General features: G+C 39.9%; 1 protein-coding gene and 1 pseudogene across 1 annotated transcript; one reads left to right on the top strand and one right to left on the bottom strand.

Moving 5' to 3' along the window:
• The window catches only part of LOC119537367, a 35,438-nt pseudogene extending 19,056 nt beyond the window's left edge, over positions 1-16,382 (bottom strand).
• Positions 16,383-17,478: 1,096 nt separating this feature from the next.
• LOC119537366 (olfactory receptor 10G4-like) lies at positions 17,479-18,411 on the top strand. Its single transcript, XM_037839851.1, has one exon. It carries the CDS (start codon positions 17,479-17,481, stop codon positions 18,409-18,411), a length of 933 nt encoding a protein of 310 aa, XP_037695779.1.
• The last annotated feature ends 3,325 nt before the right edge of the window (positions 18,412-21,736 follow it).

Raw genomic sequence — 21,736 nt, 5'->3', positions numbered from 1 at the left:
CCAGAGAGATACGAGCTCTTCTCAGGAGAGGTTAAATAACAAATACACAGGGAAATCTGTAGATGCCTATTAAAAACCTTTCATTGGTTTCTTCTTGTTTTCCTGCACCTCAAGGTCCCGGGAGCAATCCTATCCCCTGGGACACTAAGTCCAGTTAAGCTCCCACCAGGTAGTGGTGGTAATTTCCATTCCCTGCACTTCAGTTAGCATGAAGGGAAAGGAACTGCACTCTCTCGGCAAGAAAGACAGGTGCATCTGCTCTTTGAGCAATACTGTGCAAACCAGTGCCTCCACATTGCACACAGAAAGTGAAAAATTGGGGGAAAAACCTCAGACTAGTTTCATTACTGAAATGAATCACATACTATAAGGTAAGTTCTTAAAAAGGTAGGTTTCTCTTATTCCCCCTTTTTTTCTTTATCTTAGACTTCCATTCAGAGTTAAGATACTTGACAATTGTTAGACTTCCTTCTAAATTACATTGTCTAGTCTGGTCTGCATTTATAGGAAAATATACACACGTGTCACATAGGTATGCATATGTGTCTGTGTCTGTGTGTATGTGTCTGTGTAATTGAGGCCCACTAATGGAGACTAAGTTGCCACATTAAGGACAAGCAAGTTGGAGATTGAGACACCTCCCGTAAGCCCCAGAGTACCTGGGACCTCACCTGATAAAAAATTTTCATTTTTCACGAAATCTGAATGTGACAATATCCTGGTGATCGGATCCTGCTGGTGCAACAGAAATTTCAGAAATAAATTTGTTCCATTTTTGAAGTCTTGATATTAATCTGAGTAATTACCATAATCCTGTCCCTTAAGTTTATTCTCATAATTGAAAAACACTGCTTTAATAGACTTAAGCCACATTCCCTGGAGATAAGATTCACTTTATCTGGGCTCTGTTAAAGAGCAGAGATGCACATTTCTTTCATATTGGTGAACTAGGTTCATAGTCTTTCCTGATAATCCTGAACTCCAGACAACATTTTTTTTTTAATCATCATTTTATTGAGATATATTCACATACCACGCAGTCATACAAAACAAATTGTACTTTCGATTGTTTACAGTACCATTACATAGTTGTACATTCATCACCTAAATCAATCCCTGACACCTTCATTAGCACACACACAAAATTAACAAGAATAATAATTAGAGTGAAAAAGAGCAATTGAAGTAAAAAAGAACACTGGGTACCTTTGTCTCTTTGTTTCCTTCCCCTACTTTTCTACACATCCATCCATAAACTAGACAAAGTGGAGTGTGGTCCTTATGGCTTTCCCAATCCCATTGTCACCCCTCATAAGCTACATTTTTATACAACTGTCTTCGAGATTCATGGGTTCTGGGTTGTAGTTTAATAGTTTCAGGTATCCACCACCAGCTACCCCAATTCTTTAGAACCTAAAAAAGGTGGTCTAAAGTGTGCATAAGAGTGCTCACCAGAGTGATCTCTCGGCTCGTTTTGGAATCTCTCTGCCACTGAAGCTTATTTCATTTCCTTTCACGTCCCCCTTTTGGTCAAGAAGATGTTCTCCATCCCACGATGCCAGGTCTACATTCCTCTCCGGGAGTCATATTCCACGTTGGCAGGGAGATTCACTCCCCTGGGTGTCTGGTCCCACGTAGGGGGGAGGGCAGTGATTTCACCTTTCAAGTTGGCTTAGCTAGAGAGAGAGGGCCACATCTGAGCAACAAAGAGGCATTCAGGAGAAGACTCTTAGGCACAAATATAGGGAGGCCTAGCCTCTCCTTTGCAGCAACCGTCTTCACAATGGTAAAACCTGTGGTAGAGGGCTGAACCCATCAAACCACCAGTCCCCTATGTCTGTGGTCATGTTAGCAACCATGGAGGTGGGGTAGGCGAATACCCCTGCATTCACCACAGGCTCCTCAAGGGGGCACTACATCTTTTTTTTTTTTTTAACTTTCCCTTCTATTTTAAATCAACTGTATGAAAAAAAAAGTTAAAAAGAAAACAAACATACAATAAAAGAACATTTCAAAGAGACCATAACAAGGGAGTAAGAAAAAGACAACTAACCTAAGGTAACTGCTTAACTTCCAACATGTTCCTACTTTACCCCAAGAAAGTTACATACTATAGCAACATTTCAGTGAACTTGGTCCTACCACATCCATCAGAAATTAACAGACCATAGTCATTTCTGGGCATCCCCAGAACGTTAAATAGCTTATCTGTTCTTCTTGGATTATTGTTCCCCCTTCCTTAATTGCTCTCTACTGCTAGTTCCCCTACATTCTACATTATAAACCATTTGTTTTACATTTTTCAAAGTTCACATTAGTGGTAGCATATAATATTTCTCTTTTTGTGCCTGGCTTATTTCGCTCAGCATTATGTCTTCAAGGTTCATCCATGTTGTCATATGTTTCACCAGATCGTTCCTTCTTACTGCCGCGTAGTATTCCATCGTGTGTATATACCACATTTTATTTATCCACTCATCTGTTGAAGGACATTTGGGTTGTTTCCATCTCTTGGCAATTGTGAATAATGCTGCTATGAACATTGGCGTGCAGATATCTGTTCGTGTCACTGCTTTCCGATCTTCCGGGTATATACCGAGAAGTGCAATAGCTGGATCGAATGGTAGCTCTATATCTAGTTTTCTAAGGAAATGCCAGACTGACTTCCAGAGTGGCTGAACCATTATACAGTCCCACCAACAATGAATAAGAGTTCCAATTTCTCCACATCCCCTCCAGCATTTGTAGTTTCCTGTTTGTATAATGGCAGCCATTCTAACCGGTGTTAGATGGTATCTCATTGTGGTCTTAATTTGCATCTCTCTAATAGCTAGTGAAGCTGAACATTTTTTCATGTGTTTCTTGGCCATTTGTATTTCCTCTTCAGAGAACTGTCTTTTCATATCTTTTGCCCATTTTATAATTGGGCTGTCTGTACTATTGTCATTGAGTTGTAGGATTTCTTTGTATATGCAAGATATCAGTCTTTTGTCAGATACATGGTTTCCAAAAATTTTTTCCCATTGAGTTGGCTGCCTCTTTACCTTTTTGAGAAATTCCTTTGAGGTGCAGAAACTTCTAAGCTTGAGGAGTTCCCATTTATCTATTTTCTCTTTTGTTGCTTGTGCTTTGGGTGTAAAGTCTAGGAAGCGGCCGCTTAATACAAGGTCTTGAAGATGTTTTCCTACATTATCTTCTAGGAGTTTTATGGTACTTTCTTTTATATTGAGATCTTTGGTCCATTTTGAGTTAATTTTTGTGTAGGGGGTGAGGTAGGGGTCCTCTTTCATTCTTTTGGATATGGATATCCAACTCTCCCAGCCCCATTTGTTGAAAAGACCATTATGGCTCAGTTCGGTGACTTTGGGGGCCTTATCAAAGATCAGTCGGCCATAGATCTGAGGGTCTATTTCTGAATTCTCAATTCGATTCCATTGATCTATATGTCTATCTTTGTGCCAGTACCATGCTGTTTTGGCAACTGTGGCTTTATAATAAGCTTCAAAGTCAGGGAGTGTAAGTCCTCCCACTTCGTTTTTCTTTTTTAGAGTGTCTTTAGCAATTCGAGGCATCTTCCCTTTCCAAATAAATTTAATAACTAGCTTTTCCAAGTCTGCAAAGTAGGTTGTTGGAATTTTGATTGGGATTGCATTGAATCTGTAGATGAGTTTGGGTAGAATTGACATCTTAATGACATTTAGCCTTCCTATCCATGAACATGGAATATTTTTCCATCTTTTAAGGTCCCCTTCTATTTCTTTTAGTAGAGTTATGTAGTTTTCTTTGTATAGGTCTTTTACATCTTTGGTTAAGTTTATTCCTAGGTACTTGATTTTTTTAGTTGCTATTGAAAATGGTATCTTTTTCTTGAGTGTCACTTCAGTTTGTTCATTTCTAGCATATAGAAACATTACTGACTTATGTGCATTAATCTTGTATCCCGCTACTTTGCTAAATTTATTAGCTCTAGTAGCTGTATCGTTGATTTCTCAGGGTTTTCTAGATATAAGATCATATCATCTGCAAACAATGACAGTTTTACTTCTTCTTTTCCAATTTGGATGCCTTTTATTTCTTTGTCTTGCCGGATTGCCCTGGCTAGCACTTCCAGCACAATGTTGAATAACAGTGGTGACAGTGGGCATCCTTGTCTTGTTCCTGATCTTAGAGGGAAGGCTTTCAGTCTCTCACCATTGAGTACTATGCTGGCTGTGGGTTTTCCATATATGCTCTTTATCATGTCGAGGAAGTTTCCTTCAATTCCTACCTTTTGAAGTGTTTTTATCAAAAAGGGATGTTGGATTTTGTCAAATGCTTTTTCAGCATCTATTGAGATGATCAATTGATTTTTCCCTTTCGAGTTTTTAATGTGTTGTAATACATTGATTGTTTTTCTGATGTTGAACCATCCTTGCATGCCTGGAATGAACCCCACTTGGTCATGGTGTATGATTTTTTTAATGTGTCTTTGGATTCGATTTGCAAGTATTTTGTTGAGGATTTTTGCATCTATATTCATTAGGGAGATTGGCCGGTAGTTTTCCTTTTTTGTAGCATCTTTGCCTGGTTTTGGTATTAGATTGATGTTAGCTTCATAAAATGAGTTAGGTAGTGTTCCATTTTTTTCAATGTTTTGAAAGAGTTTGAGTAAGATTGGTGTCAGTTCTGTCTGGAAAGTTTGGTAGAATTCCCCTGTGAAGCCATCTGGCCCTGGGCATTTATTTGTGGGAAGATTTTTGATGACTGATTGGATCTCTTTGCTTGTGATGGGTTGGTTGAGGTCTTCTATTTCTTCTCTGGTCAGTCTAGGTTGTTCATATGTTTCCAGGAAATTGTCCATTTCTTCTACATTATCCAGTTTGTTGCCATACAGTTGTTCATAATATCCTCTTATAATTTTTTTAATTTCTTCAGGATCTGCAGTTATGTCACCTTTTTCATTCATTATTTTGTTTATATGGATCTTCTGTCTTTTTGAATTTGTCAGTCTAGCTAGGGGCTTGTCAATCTTGTTGATATTCTCAAAGAACCAACTTTTGGTGATATTTATCCTCTCTATTGTTTTTTTGTTCTCTATGTCATTTATTTCTGCTTTAATCCTTGTTATTTCTTTTCTTCTACTTGGTTTAGGAATGGTTTGCTGTTCATTTTCTAGCTTCTTCAGTTGATCCATTAGTTCTTTGATTTTGGCTCTTTCTTCCTTTTTAATATATGCGTTTAGTGCTATAAATTTCCCCCTTAGCACTGCTTTTGCTGCATCCCATAGGTTTTGGTATGTTGTGTTCTCATTTTCGTTCGTCTCTATATATTTAGCAATTTCTCTTGCTATTTCTTCTTTAACCCACTGATTGTTTAGGAGTGTGTTGTTTAACCTCCAGGTATTTGTGAATTTTCTAAGTCTCTGATGGTTATTGACTTCTAATTGTATTCCATTGTGGTCAGAGAATGTGCTTTGAATAATTTCAATCTTTTTAAATTTATTGAGGCTTGTTTTATGTCCCAGCATATGATCTATTCTGGAGAAAGTTCCGTGAGCACTAGAAAAGTATGTGTATCCTGGTGATTTGGGATGTAATGTCCTGTATATGTCTGTTAAATCTAATTCATTTATCAGATTGTTTAGGTTTTCAATTTCCTTATTGGTCTTCTGTCTGGTTGATCTATCTATAGGAGAGAGTGATGTGTTGAAGTCTCCCACAATTATTGTGGAAACATCAATTGCTTCCTTTAGTTTTGCCAGTGTTTCTCTCATGTATTTTGTGGCACCTTGATTGGGTGCATAGACATTTATGATTGTTATTTCTTCTTGTTGAATTGCCCCTTTTATTAGTATGTAGTGGCCTTCTTTGTCTCTCAAAACATCCCTGCATTTGAAGTCTATTTTATCTGAGATTAATATTGCTACACCTGCTTTCTTTTGGCTGTAGCTTGCATGAAATATTTTTTTCCATCCTTTCACTTTCAGTTTCTTTGTGTCCCTGTGTCTAAGATGAGTCTCTTGTATGCAACATATTGATGGTTCATTTTTTTTGATCCATTCTGCGAATCTATATCTTTTAATTGGGGAGTTTAATCCATTTACATTCAACGTTAAAACCGTGAAGGCATTTCTTGAATCAGCCATCTTATCCTTTGGTTTATGTTTGCCATATTTTTCCCTCTCTCTATTAATATCCTTTATTGTACCCATACCGAATCTCTTTAGTACTGAACCTTTCTCCAAGTCTCTCTGTCCTGTCTTTGTTTCTCTGTCTGTAGGGCTCCCTTGAGTATCTCCAGTAGGGCAGGTCTCTTGTTAGCAAATTCTCTCAGCATTTCTTTGTCTGTGAAAAATTTAAGCTCTCCCTCAAATTTGAAGGAGAGCTTTGCTGGATAAAGTATTCTTGGCTGGAAATTCCTCTCACTCAGAATTTTAAATATATCGTGCCACTGCCTTCTTGCCTCCATGGTGGCTGCTGAGTAGTCACTACTTAGTCTTATGCTGTTTCCTTTGTATGTGGTGAATTGCTTTTCTCTTGCTGCTTTCAGAACTTGCTCCTTCTCTTCTATGTTTGACAGTGTGATCAGTATATGTCTCAGAGTGGGTTTTTTTGGATTTATTCTATTTGGAGATCGCTGAGCATTTATGATTTGTGTATTTATGTTGTTTAGAAGATTTGGGAAGTTTTCCCCAACAATTTCTTTGAATACTCTTCCTAGACCTTTACCCTTTTCTTCCCCTTCTGGGACACCAATGAGTCTTTTCTTTTTTTTTTTTTTTTTTTTTTTTTTTTTTTTTTTTTTTTTTTAACTTTCCCTTCTTTTTTCAAATCACCTGTATGAAAAAAAAAAGTTAAAAAGAAAACAAACATACAATAAAAGAGCATTTCAAAGAGACCATAGCAAGGGAGTAAGAAAAAGACAACTAACCTAAGATAACTGCTTAACTTCCAACATGTTCCTACTTTACCCCAAGAAAGTTACATAATATAGCAACATTTCAGTGAACTTGTTCCTACTACAACCATCAGAAATTAACAGACCATAGTCATTTCTGGGCATCCCCAGAACGTTAAATAGCTTATCTGTTCTTCCTGGATTATTGTTCCCCCTTCCTTAATTGCTCTCTACTGCTAGTTCCCCTACATTCTACAATATAAACCATTTGTTTTACATTTTTCAAAGTTCACATTAGTGGTAGCATATAATATTTCTCTTTTTGTGCCTGGCTTATTTCGCTCAGCATTATGTCTTCAAGGTTCATCCATGTTGTCATATGTTTCACCAGATCGTTCCTTCTTACTGCCGCGTAGTATTCCATCGTGTGTATATACCACATTTTATTTATCCACTCATCTGTTGAAGGACATTTGGGTTGTTTCCATCTCTTGGCAATTGTGAATAATGCTGCTATGAACATTGGCGTGCAGATATCTGTTCGTGTCACTGCTTTCCGATCTTCCGGGTATATACCGAGGAGTGCAATCGCTGGATCGAATGGTAGCTCTATATCTAGTTTTCTAAGGAACTGCCAGACTGACTTCCAGAGTGGCTGAACCATTATACAGTCCCACCAACAATGAATAAGAGTTCCAATTTCTCCACATCCCCTCCAGCATTTGTAGTTTCCTGTTTGTTTAATGGCAGCCATTCTAACCGGTGTTAGATGGTATCTCATTGTGGTCTTAATTTGCATCTCTCTAATAGCTAGTGAAGCTGAACATTTTTTCATGTGTTTCTTGGTCATTTGTATTTCCTCTTCAGAGAACTGTCTTTTCATATCTTTTGCCCATTTTATAATTGGGCTGTCTGTACTATTGTCATTGAGTTGTAGGATTTCTTTGTATATGCAAGATATCAGTCTTTTGTCAGATACATGGTTTCCAAAAATTTTTTCCCATTGAGTTGGCTGCCTCTTTACCTTTTTGAGAAATTCCTTTGAGGTGCAGAAACTTCTAAGCTTGAGGAGTTCCCATTTATCTATTTTCTCTTTTGTTGCTTGTGCTTTGGGTGTAAAGTCTAGGAAGTGGCCTCCTAATACAAGGTCTTGAAGATGTTTTCCTACATTATCTTCTAGGAGTTTTATGGTACTTTCTTTTATATTGAGATCTTTGGTCCATTTTGAGTTAATTTTTGTGTAGGGGGTGAGGTAGGGGTCCTCTTTCATTCTTTTGGATATGGATATCCAACTCTCCCATCCCCATTTGTTGAAAAGACCATTATGGCTCAGTTCGGTGACTTTGGGGGCCTTATCAAAGATCAGTCGGCCATAGATCTGAGGGTCTATCTCTGAATTCTCAATTCGATTCCATTGATCTATATGTCTATCTTTGTGCCAGTACCATGCTGTCTTGGCAACTGTGGCTTTATAATAAGCTTCAAAGTCAGGGAGTGTAAGTCCTCCCACTTCGTTTTTCTTTTTTAGAGTGTCTTTAGCAATTCGAGGCATCTTCCCTTTCCAAATAAATTTGATAACTAGCTTTTCCAAGTCTGCAAAGTAGGTTGTTGGAATTTTGATTGGGATTGCATTGAATCTGTAGATGAGTTTGGGTAGAATTGACATCTTAATGACATTTAGCCTTCCTATCCATGAACATGGAATATTTTTCCATCTTTTAAGGTCCCCTTCTATTTCTTTTAGTAGAGTTATGTAGTTTTCTTTGTATAGGTCTTTTACATCTTTGGTTAAGTTGATTCCTAGGTACTTGATTTTTTTAGTTGCTATTGAAAATGGTATCTTTTTCTTGAGTGTCTCTTCAGTTTGTTCATTTCTAGCATATAGAAACATTACTGACTTATGTGCATTAATCTTGTATCCCGCTACTTTGCTAAATTTGTTTATTAGCTCTAGTAGGTGTATCGTTGATTTCTCAGGGTTTTCTAGATATAAGATCATATCATCTGCAAACAATGACAGTTTTACTTCTTCTTTTCCAATTTGGATGCCTTTTATTTCTTTGTCTTGCCGGATTGCCCTGGCTAGCACTTCCAGCACAATGTTGAATAACAGTGGTGACAGCGGGCATCCTTGTCTTGTTCCTGATCTTAGAGGGAAGGCTTTCAGTCTCTCACCATTGAGTACTATGCTGGCTGTGGGTTTTTCATATATGCTCTTTATCATGTTGAGGAAGTTTCCTTCAATTCCTACCTTTTGAAGTGTTTTTATCAAAAACGGATGTTGGATTTTGTCAAATGCTTTTTCAGCATCTATTGAGATGATCAATTGATTTTTCCCTTTCGAGTTTTTAATGTGTTGTAATACATTGATTGTTTTTCTGATGTTGAACCATCCTTGCATGCCTGGAATGAACCCCACTTGGTCATGGTGTATGATTTTTTAATGTGTCTTTGGATTCGATTTGCAAGTATTTTGTTGAGGATTTTTGCATCTATATTCATTAGGGAGATTGGCCGGTAGTTTTCCTTTTTTGTAGCATCTTTGCCTGGTTTTGGTATTAGATTGATGTTAGCTTCATAAAATGAGTTAGGTAGTGTTCCATTTTTTTCAATGTTTTGAAAGAGTTTGAGTAAGATTGGTGTCAGTTCTTTCTGGAAAGTTTGGTAGAATTCCCCTGTGAAGCCATCTGGCCCTGGGCATTTATTTGTGGGAAGATTTTTGATGACTGATTGGATCTCTTTGCTTGTGATGGGTTGGTTGAGGTCTTCTATTTCTTCTCTGGTCAGTCTAGGTTGTTCATATGTTTCCAGGAAATTGTCCATTTCTTCTACATTATCCAGTTTGTTGCCATACAGTTGTTCATAATATCCTCTTATAATTTTTTTAATTTCTTCAGGATCTGCAGTTATGTCACCTTTTCATTCATTATTTTGTTTATATGGGTCTTCTCTCTTTTTGATTTTGTCAGTCTAGCTAGGGGCTTGTCAATCTTGTTGATCTTCTCAAAGAACCAACTTTTGGTGATATTTATCCTTTCTATTGTTTTTTTGTTCTCTATGTCATTTATTTCTGCTTTAATCCTTGTTATTTCTTTTCTTGTACTTGGTTTAGGATTGGTTTGCTGTTCATTTTCTAGCTTCTTCAGTTGATCCATTAGTTCTTTGATTTTGGCTCTTTCTTCCTTTTTAATATATGCGTTTAGTGCTATAAATTTCCCCCTTAGCACTGCTTTTGCTGCATCCCATAGGTTTTGGTATGTTGTGTTCTCATTTTCATTCGTCTCTATATATTTAGCAATTTCTCTTGCTATTTCTTCTTTAACCCACTGATTGTTTAGGAGTGTGTTGTTTAACCTCCAGGTATTTGTGAATTTTCTAAGTCTCTGATGGTTATTGACTTCTAATTGTATTCCATTGTGGTCAGAGAATGTGCTTTGAATAATTTCAATCTTTTTAAATTTATTGAGGCTTGTTTTATGTCCCAGCATATGATCTATTCTGGAGAAAGTTCCGTGAGCACTAGAAAAGTATGTGTATCCTGGTGATTTGGGATGTAATGTCCTGTAGATGTCTGTTAAATCTAATTCATTTATCAGATTGTTTAGGTTTTCAATTTCCTTATTGGTCTTCTGTCTGGTTGATCTATCTATAGGAGAGAGTGATGTGTTGAAGTCTCCCACAATTATTGTGGAAACATCAATTGCTTCCTTTAGTTTTGCCAATGTTTCTCTCATGTATTTTGTGGCACCTTGATTGGGTGCATAGACATTTACGATTGTTATTTCTTCTTGCTGAATTGCCCCTTTTATTAGTATGTAGTGGCCTTCTTTGTCTCTCAAAACATCCCTGCATTTGAAGTCTATTTTATCTGAGATTAATATTGCTACACCTGCTTTCTTTTGGCTGTAGCTTGCATGAAATATTTTTTTCCATCCTTTCACTTTCAATTTCTTTGTGTCCCTGTGTCTAAGATGAGTCTCTTGTATGCAACATATTGATGGTTCATTTTTTTTGATCCATTCTGCGAATCTATATCTTTTAATTGGGGAGTTTAATCCATTTACATTCAACGTTAAAACCGTGAAGGCATTTCTTGAATCGGCCATCTTATCCTTTGGATTATGTTTGCCATATTTTTCCCTCTCTCTATTAATATCCTTTATTGTACCCATACCGAATCTCTTTAGTACTGAACCTTTCTCCAAGTCTCTCTGTCCTGTCTTTGTTTCTCTGTCTGTAGGGCTCCCTTTAGTATCTCCAGTAGGGCAGGTCTCTTATTAGCAAATTCTCTCAGCATTTCTTTGTCTGTGAAAAATTTAAGCTCTCCCTCAAATTTGAAGGAGAGCTTTGCTGGATAAAGTATTCTTGGCTGGAAATTCCTCTCTCTCAGAATTTTAAATATATCATGCCATTGCCTTCTCGCCTCCATGGTGGCTGCTGAGTAGTCACTACTTAGTCTTATGCTGTTTCCTTTGTATGTGGTGAATTGCTTTTCTCTTGCTGCTTTCAGAACTTGCTCCTTCTCTTCTATGTTTGACAGTGTGATCAGTATATGTCTCGGAGTGGGTTTTTTTGGATTTATTCTATTTGGAGTTCGCTGAGCATTTATGATTTGTGTATTTATGTTGTTTAGAAGATTTGGGAAGTTTTCCCCAACAATTTCTTTGAATACTCTTCCTAGACCTTTACCCTTTTCTTCCCCTTCTGGGACACCAATGAGTCTTATATTCGGACGTTTCATATTATCTATCATATCCCTGAGGTCCATTTCGAGTTTTTCAATTTTTTTCCCCATTCTTTCTTTTATGCTTTCATTTTCCATTCTGTCATCTTCCAGGTCACTGATTCGTTGTTCAACTTCCTCTAGTCTTGTACTATGAGTGTCCAGAATCTTTTTAATTTGGTCAACAGTTTCTTTAATTTCCATAAGATCATCCATTTTTTTATTTAGTCTTGCAATGTCTTCTTTATGCTCTTCTAGGGTCTTCTTGATTTCCTTCATATCCCGTACTAGGGTCTCATTGTTCATCTTTAGTTCTTTGAGTAGCTGCTCTAGGTGTGTCTCTTCTGGTCTTTTGATTTGGGTGCTTGGGCTTGGGTTATCCATATCATCTGGTTTTTTCATATGCTTTATAATTTTCTGTTGTTTTTGGCCTCGTGGCATTTGCTGTCCTTGATAGGGGTCTTTTAGGGTTTGTAGACCAGTTGAAGTCCTTATCTCTAATTTATCAGATCTACAGCTTCGTGGAGTACACTTTCTCTAACTAACCAGCAGGTGGCGCCCACGAGCCACCTGTTCTCCACAAGCCAGATCTCCCCTGCTTAGCCTTTTTGGTGAGTGGGGGAGTGAGTCTTGTGGGGCCCAATTGGTGTCCCAAGCTTGCGTGTGTAGTTGGTGTTGCCTGCCCTGTATGTGGGGCGTGTTTCTGGGCAGTCGGGGAGGGGGGGTGGCCCTAACAATCAAATCTCCCTGATGATCCTAGAGTTTTAAAGCTACTGCAATAATCTAATCCTTCAGTTCAGTCCTGCCACAGTTTGTCTCTGCCACTGACCCACAAGTCTTTGGTATTGGCGTATGGCTCCTGAGACTTGCAAGTGGGCCCCTCTTCCAGGCTGTGCACCCCGGGTCCTCTGTTGAGGGATGACTGTGCTATGTCACAGGTGAGTGCCGTCCCCCCAGGGCAGTTCTGGGCTGCTGGGCTGTGTTGGGAGGCTCCCAGTCTGCTCAAATGATGGCTGAATGGGGCTCTGTTAATTCACACTGCTCCCCCTTCCCAGCTCTGGGACATTCAGCTGAGGTTGCAGGGAAGGCTAATGTCCACGCCCAGTTTTGTGGTGTGTGCCTGTTATTTGAAGCACTTCCGTCACACTGGGTTGTCTGGGGCAGCTCTGGGCTATGGGGCTGGCGATGGGCAGGAGTGTTTCCTGTCCACCAGGATGGTGGCTGTGAGCGGACACCCCCCTTTTCTTGGGAAGTTGTGTTGTTTAGTGAATTTTCCCAGCCACTGGATTATTGCCTTTTGTCTCAGAGCTCTCTTAGTTCTGCTCTTGACTTGACGTGCCCAATTTTCAATTCTTTGAAGCTTTCTGTATTGAGCTTCTTAGAGTAATTGTTTTAGAAAAAGCAAAAAGGATTTAAAAAAAAAAAAAAAAAAAAAAAAAAAAAAAAAAAACGGCCCTCCTCAGAGATCTAATGGGTTATTGAAATGCTAATAGACAAAGCAACCAGGGCCATTAAGGAAAGGTGCCCTGGGCAGAGAGATCAGCCTTGCTTCGGGATTTGCATATGCGCCTCAAGGCCTGATCTCCGCCCTTCCCCTTTCTGTGTTCAGCAGAACTCCAAAAATCCTCTGCTTTTACTTTGGAGCTTCTCGTGTTGTTTTCCTTCTATGCCCGTCTCCTCTCTGCTGGGCTGGCTGCTCTCAGAGTCTCTGGTGTCTGGCCTCAGTCTATCTATGGTTGGAGTTTGAATCAGTAGAATGAGTTTCCGATGAGAGCAGCCACTGCAATTCTCCCTTCTCCTTCCTGGAGCTGACAGCCCCTCCTCCTCCGGGACTGAGCCTGGCAGGGAGGGGCGCGGGTCCCCTGGCCGCAAAAACTTACAGATTTCGCTGATCTCAGCAGTTCCACGTTTTCATGAGTGTTGTATGAAGTATGCCCAAAGACAGATTGCTCTGTGGTGTCCAGTCCACGCAGTTCCTGGCTTTTTACCTACTTTCCTGGAGGAGTAACTAAAACATACAGCTCACCAGTCTGCCATCTTGCCCCGCCCACCACCAATGAGTCTTATATTCGGACGTCTCATATTATCTATCATATCCCTGAGGTCCATTTCGAGTTTTTCAATTTTTTTCCCCATTCTTTCTTTTATGCTTTCATTTTCCATTCTGTCATCTTCCAGGTCACTGATTCGTTGTTCAACTTGCTCTAGTCTTGTACTATGAGTGTCCAGAATCTTTTTAATTTGGTCAACAGTTTCTTTAATTTCCATAAGATCATCCATTTTTTTATTTAGTCTTGCAATGTCTTCTTTATGCTCTTCTAGGGTCTTCTTGATTTCCTTCATATCCCGTACTATGGTCTCATTGTTCATCTTTAGTTCTTTGAGTAGCTGCTCTAGGCGCTGTGTCTCTTCTGGTCTTTTGATTTGGGTGCTTGGGCTTGGGTTATCCATATCGTCTGGGTTTTTCATATGCTTTATAATTTTCTGTTGTTTTTGGCCTCGTGGCATTTGCTGAACTTGATAGGGTTCTTTTAGGGTTTGTAGACCTATTGAAGTCCTTATCTCTAATTTATCAGATCTACAGCTTCATGGAGTACACTTTCTCTAACTAACCAGCAGGTGGCGTCCACGAGCCACCTGTTCTCCACAAGCCAGTTCTCCCCTGCTTAGCCTTTTTGGTGAGTGGGGGAGTGAGTCTTGTGGGGCCCAATTGGTGTACCAAGCTTGCGTGTGTAGTTGGTGTTGCCTGCCCTGTATGTGGGGCGTGTTTCTGGGCAGTCGGGGAGGGGGGGTGGCCCTAACAATCAAATCTCCCTGATGATCCTAGAGTTTTAAAGCTGCTGCAATAGTCTAATCCTTCAGTTCTGTCCTGCCACAGTTTGTCTCTGCCACTGACCCACAAGTCTTTGGTATTGGCGTATGGCTCCTGAGACTTGCAAGTGGGCCCCTCTTCCAGGCCGTGCACCCCGGGTCCTCTGTTGAGGGATGACCGTGCTATGTCACAGGTGAGTGCCGTCCCCCCAGGGCGGTTCTGGGCTGCTGGGCTGTGTAGGGAGGCTCCCAGTCTGCTCAAATGATGGCTGAATGGGGCTTTGTTAATTCACACTGCTCCACCTTCCCAGCTCTGGGACATTCAGCTGAGGTTGCAGGAAAGGCTAATGTCCATGCCCAGTTTTCTGGTGTGTGCCTGTTATTTGAAGCACTTCCGTCACACTGGGTTGTCTGGGGCAGCTCTGGGCTATGGGGCTGGCGATGGGCAGGAGTGTTTCCTGTCCACCAGGATGGTGGCTGTGAGCGGACACCCCCCTTTTCTTGGGAAGTTGTGTTGTTTAGTGAATTTTCTCAGCCACTGGATTATTGCCTTTTGTCTCAGAGCTCTCTTAGTTCTGCTCTTGACTTGACGTGCCCAAATTGCAATTCTTTGAAGCTTTCTGTATTGGGCTTCTTAGAGTAATTGTTTTAGAAAAAGAAAAAAGGATTTAAAGAAAAAAAAAAAAAATGGCCCTCCTCAGAGATCTAATGGGTTATTGAAATGCTAATAGACAAAGCAACCAGGGCCATTAAGGAAAGTTCCACAGGGCAGATAGATCAGCTTTTCTTCGGGATTTGCATATGCGCCTCAAGGCCTGAGCTCAGCCCTTCCCCTTTGTCTGTTCACCAGAACTCCAAAAATCCTCTGCTTTTATTTTGGAGTTTTTCGTGTTGTTTTTTTTCTATGCCTGTCTCCTCTCTGCTGGGCTGGCTGCTCTCAGAGTCTCTGGTGTGTGGTCTCAGTCTATCTATGGTTGGAGTTTGAATCAGTAGAATGAGTTTCCGATAAGAGCAGCACTGCAGTTCTCCCTTCTCCTTCCCGGAGCTGACAGTCCCTCCTCCCACGGGACTGAGCCTGGCAGGGAGGGGCGCGGGTCCCCTGGCCGCAAAAACTTACAGATTTCGCTGATCTCAGCAGTTCCACGTTTTCATGAGTGTTGTATGAAGTATGCCCAAAGACAGATTGCTCTGTGGTGTCCAGTCCACGCAGTTCCTGGCTTTTTACCTACTTTCCTGGAGGAGTAACTAAAACTTACAGCTCACCAGTCTGCCATCTTGCCCTGCCTCCCAGACAACATTTTATAAGTGGAAAGCATCATTTCTGCCTCTTTTTTCATTGTACAGAATTCCAGCTTCTGGAATCAGGCTTATAGAGGTCCTTTCCTCTTTTCTTGGTTCCATTTTTCCTGTTTAAGATAATAGATATTAGATAAGAAACATGTTCTCTAAGTGAAACTGTCTTCTCTTATTATGAATTGCCTACATTTGTGAGTAAGTGGAGTAGAGAGAAGATAGTGGGACAAAAATATTATCTCTAATAAAGCCAATAATAGAGACTATTTAGCTCTTTAGGACAGAATGATGTAGGTTAGAAAATCGATCCCTAATTGACTGTGGCTGGGAGGGCACATGGTAACCTGAGGTCTTAGGGCCTCAGTGGGATGGTCTAGTGAGGAGGGGCTTGGGTCCAGCACAGTTTGAGGTGTGACATTCTCTGGAGCACATGGGAGATGGCTGGAAGCCTGCTACGAAGCTTTTCCGAGATTCTTACCTGCTCTGAGACAAGTGAAGAAGACCCTTTACAAGCAAGAAGCAGAGCCAGGGAGGCAACCTTCCTCTCAGACCTAGATTTGAAATGGAGAGTTCTCCAGAACACAAAGAGAATGTTTTATTCTCTCTTTTTCTGTGTCTTATAAGATCAAAACAGGCAATGCTGCAGTACTGTGTTTACCGTCACTTTTTGCGCAGTCATCACGTGTCAGGGTACTGTTATATATATTATTATGTATATAATATAGAAAGTAATATACATACTATAAATGTTATCTTATTTAATATTTACAACATCTTAACATTAGATAGGTGGTGTTACTGCCAAGTTTTATATGCAGAAACTAAAGAAAAATCAAGTGTACTGTGGACTCTTGAAATGCTCATTACTAACAACAATTAGACCCTTGGTTCTTGAAGTTCCCCCATGAACCCTGGGGAGAAAATAGAATATATATGGGTGTGGTAGGCAGAGGAGCAAATGATCGTTTGGTATCCATGGCCCATATGCTCTCTCCCCTTGAGCATGGGTGGGACCTGTGAATACGATGGTGTAGTCACTGCCTACTGGAGAGAGATTCTCCCACTGGCTTTGCAGAAGGAAGCTGACATGTTTTGAGAGGGCCACTTGACTAGAAACTGGTGGGTGGCCTGGAGGATCTGAGAGATACACCCCATGCTAACAGCCAGCAAGAAAATGAGGACTTCAGTCCTAAAACCACTAGGAACTGATTCTGCCAACAACCTGAATAAGCTTGGAAGAGGATCCCGAGCCTCAGCTGAGATTGCAGCATAGCTGCCGCCTTGATTTCCACCTGGTGAAATCTTGAGCAGAGGACCCAGTCAACCTGACCTACATAAACTGTGAGATAATAAACTCTAGAATGTAGATATGCTAATTTTCTATTTAGTAATATAATTTAGTCATCAACATGGTTTTAAGTCACTTAGTTTGTGGTCATTTCTTACATGGCAAGAGAAAACTAATCCACTGGGTCTCTCTGTCTCTGTGTCTCTTTCTTTCTCTCTCTCTCTCTCTCTGTGTGTGTGTGTGTGTGTGTGTGTGTGAGAGAGAGAGAGAGCAAGAGAGAGAGAGAGAGAGAGAGCAAGAGAGAGAGAGCCAGCAATTATTCCATTACCTCAACCAAAGAAGATTGTTAACAAGTACAGTCCAGTTTCACCCTAGAATTATGCATCATGGATGATGCAGTTGCCATGTGGAAGACAGGTTCTTAGGTTTCAATTAAGTGTTGGGTGATTTATTTTTCCATAGGGAAAGAGACCAAGCGTGAGAAGAAATGACAAACGTGAGCCTCGTGACCACGTTCGTCCTCATGGGCATTCCCCACGCCCCCGCGCTGGACACCGCCCTCCTGGGGGTCTTCCTGCTGCTTTACATACTCACGGTGATGGGGAACCTCCTCATCCTGCTGGTGATCCGGGTGGATTCCCACCTCCACACCCCCATGTACTACTTCCTGGCCAACCTGTCCTTCATCGACATGTGGCTCTCCACCGTCACTGCGCCCACCATGCTCATGACCCTCGGCTCCCCAGGAGGCGGGGCCGTCTCCCTCGGCGGCTGCGCGGCGCAGCTCTATTCCTTCCACTTCCTGGGGAGCACCGAGTGCTTCCTCTACACCGTCATGGCCTATGACCGCTACCTGGCCATCAGCCACCCGCTCAGGTACTCGGGCCTGATGAGCGCGAGGACGTGCGCCCGCCTGGCCGCCGGCACTTGGCTCAGCGGCGCCCTGCACTCCGGGGTCCAGACGGCCTTGACCTTCCGCTTGCCCTACTGCGGGCCCCACCGCATCCAGCATTACTTCTGCGACGCGCCGCCCGTCCTCCAGCTGGCCTGTGCGGACACCTCAGCCAACGAGATGGTGATCCTTGTCAGCATCGGGGTGGTGGCCTCGGGCTGCTTTCTGCTCATAGCGCTGTCCTACGCGTGCATTGGCTGCTGCATCCTGCAGATCCGCACCGCGGAGGGGAGACGCAGAGCCTTTCAGACCTGCACTTCCCACTGCATCGTGGTCCTGTGTTTCTTTGGTCCCTGTGCTTTCATTTACCTGAGGCCAGGCTCCAAGGATGCTGTGGACGGGGTAGTGGCAGTTTTCTACACTGTACTGACACCGCTTCTGAACCCGGTTGTGTACACCTTAAGGAACAAGGAAGTGAAGAAAGCTCTGTTGAAGCTTAAAGACAAAGCAACATATTTTCAGAGCTAATAAACTCTAGAATGTAGATATGCTCATTTTTTTAATTAGTATTATGATTTAGTCATCAACAGGAAATTTATTCCATGTGTGGTCCGGTGTTAAATATTAAAATACCACCTACTCAGGAATATTTCTTTCACAGATTTTCAAGAAATTTTTAAATCACAATTAGATTTTTCATTTACAATAGTATGGTTATATTCTGATCTACCAACTGATTTCTCTGCAATGTCAATTATGTTAAAAATTTTTAAAGTTTTGATTGGGTCTCAGATACATACGGTTGAGTTATTCAGATTTCTAAATGAATAATTTGCTTTTATGTTTATTTCTTGTGGACAGGCACTTGGAAGTTTTACAGTCATCGGGATTCTGTACAAGAAGAGCAAGACTTGCCAGAGGTTACTTATTAAAGGCTGCACATGTCTTACTTCCTTCTCAGCTCTTTCTTTGGTTGCGTGTTTGAGGATCCGAAAATTAGCAAACCGTCTTACCTAGGACATCTTTGTCCTGTTAATGCTTCCACAATGAAAAAGTTCTAAACTTCTGAACAACCTCTTATCTCTCTAGCAATGATGGTCAGGATCAGTCTGGCACTGACATCCTCCTTTCAGTAACTGGGAACAATCACCATCTTGCAAGATTCTTGCATATTTCTTAGGTTTAGTGAGTGGGATCAGGATAAAGAAAGTTACTCTTAACTCCATCACACACTTTGACCTGATTCCCATCTTCAGCACAGAGAAGTGGTACTCTGGATCCTTTTACAATAGATGAAGGTGGCTGGTCATGCAGTGCAGACAGCTCCCTCTCTCACCATCTTAACATGTTGGAAATGCAGCTATCATGAGCTACAATCTGCTGTGAGGCAGGGATGTCCTGCATTATAGGCTGGGGACACTGATGTTTCCTATTTAAAAAAATAGAAAAATGAGAACATAAGTAATTTATAATGGCATTTCAACATGTTTACTTTTACAAATTAGAAAAATAAGGCTTTAAAGGCAAAACTCGTATTCAATAAGACCCTAAAAGCTTCATACTTACATAGCCAGTTGTGGGCATGCACAGGTAATGAATAACGTGCTAGAATTGTATGCAAAAGAAAACCAATGTCAAGTCAAATAAGTTTAGAAATCATTTTATGCTCTCTAACACAGTTTCCACATATGAAAAAGAACACTTCTCAAAATACCGTTGTGGGTATTAAATGAGTTAATGGAAGTTAGGATGCTGATTCATAGTAAATTTTTAATAAATGTTTATTAATTAAAACTTGGTACTACAAACCAGATAACCTGATTCAGAGTACCTTTCCCTTTCCAAATGATCTCATGTGGTATTTTTGAAATGTAGAAGTTAAGCTTTCTATAAATCACTGATAATAGATTACTGTAGTAATTAACATCATTGACAGAGTAATTATTCTTCCGATTCATTACTCAGTAAATTAGGTATTTCCATATTTATAATTTTCAAGGAACTTATAATAATAGACATATACCATTGCAATCATACTGAACTTAATCATTCCATCATTACAGAGGGGTAAGCAGTAAGCATTTATTGAGCTTATTATATGTGAGACACTTTACAAGGATTATCCTTATAAGACTGGCACTATTATTATAAGATATGAGAAAACTGAGGAAGGTTATGTTACTTATCCAAAGTCACATGGTTAGTAAGAAATAATGTCAAGGTTTAATCCCAGACTATCTGTTACCAAAGCCCATGTCATTAACCTCTACATTACATTGCTATCACTACAATTTCAGGAAATGTCTATGTCTTTGGGCAAGCAGAGCAAGATTCATGTACATCAATAACCATTGAAATAATTCTGATTTTTGTGTAGTTACATATATTTGATATGCTTATAGTAAATTTAGTAGTTTAATAAATTATATTTTTCCATAGAATATGATTTTACCTTCTGTACTCCCTTACCTTCCCAATTTAGATTCTAACCCTGAGGCCCTCCCACGACCCCTCTTCATCCTTCATTAAACTGCCTCACCCCATCTCTTTACATTTGTGTCTTCATAGTGAGCTGTGGGTTCCTCGAGGAAAAATACTGTCTTAGCATGACGGTAATCCACCTTTAGGCATCTTGGTCTGTTTTCCTTAAACAGTTCTCTAGGTTACTAAAGCCCTTTCATACCCAATTTACTTACTTTCTGAGGGACCGAACTTCTGATCTACACACATAATTTAAAATACCATTTCTACATAGATGACTTCCCTCTCTATCCGTGAAGTTCCTACCTCTTGGTTCCAGCCCCTAATAATTTTGTTTTCACATGCTACATTTAATCTAATTTTATTCATGCTTGCTTTGGGACAGGAAATAGATCATACAGTAAAAACAAAATATGTCTTATCATGTACAACTTTTAAACTAAAAAAAGGATGTACCTTAATTATTTCCATGCACACAAGTCTAACATTACAGTTTGTTTTAAAAGATAAACACAATTAAGACTTCTAGAAGCATTTTATAAACAAGCAATTCCTAATTTTTCTTATACAAATTCTCATACACAGTGAGCTCTTTACTTAAAATGAACACTTAAGTAGATTAAGTATGTGGGCAACCTTAGAATAAGCTGACATTATACATTCAGCTAGGGAGGCAACAAACCATAGTGCCAAATGGAAAAAGTGTTTTTGCAAATAAATTTCAAAAACTAAGCTAACTTTCTATAACTAAATACAGAAAATACACTGATCTGCTAAAATAAATAAGATGTGATGTATTAACAGTTCACTATAAATAATGCATACCAGAACATTTATAAACAATGAATGAATCTTGCTAATAGTTTACTATAATAAATGCTGGCTAAATAGAAGTGCATATTGTGAAGCACTATGGGTGGTATATGTTTTGCCACATACTTTTGTTACCTTGAGGAAGATAAGAGGTGTACCAAATTTGGCATTCATTTTCAGTTGCTGCTGGTATCATTTGTTTCAAGAAATGTCTACAGTATGAAAACTTGAAAATACTCATGAATGAAAAAAATATTTTAGGAAAAAACCGATATTTTCATGTCATGTACAGTCTCACTGTAAATTTCAAGGCAAGATTTCTGTTTGCTGTAAAACAAATCCTTGTTCTGTGAGACAATGTTTTTACTTGTCTTAGTGCATTTCTTTTATCTTTGCCTGCATTGCATTATTTTGCTCTATTTTTTTAAATTTTTGTGTGCAAACAACATGCCAGTTAAAATGAAAACTATCTCATATTAGACAGTAAGTCTGATTTTAAAAACCAAAAAAATAATTAAATCCTTAGCTAAAATGATGCCATCTGATTCAAGTAAAAACT

This window comes from Choloepus didactylus, chromosome 6, assembly GCF_015220235.1.
Source record: "Choloepus didactylus isolate mChoDid1 chromosome 6, mChoDid1.pri, whole genome shotgun sequence".
NCBI classification, from domain to species: domain Eukaryota; kingdom Metazoa; phylum Chordata; class Mammalia; order Pilosa; family Megalonychidae; genus Choloepus; species Choloepus didactylus.
The sequence above is the reverse complement of the archived record's forward strand: the minus strand, read 5'-3'. Positions and strand labels throughout refer to the sequence as shown.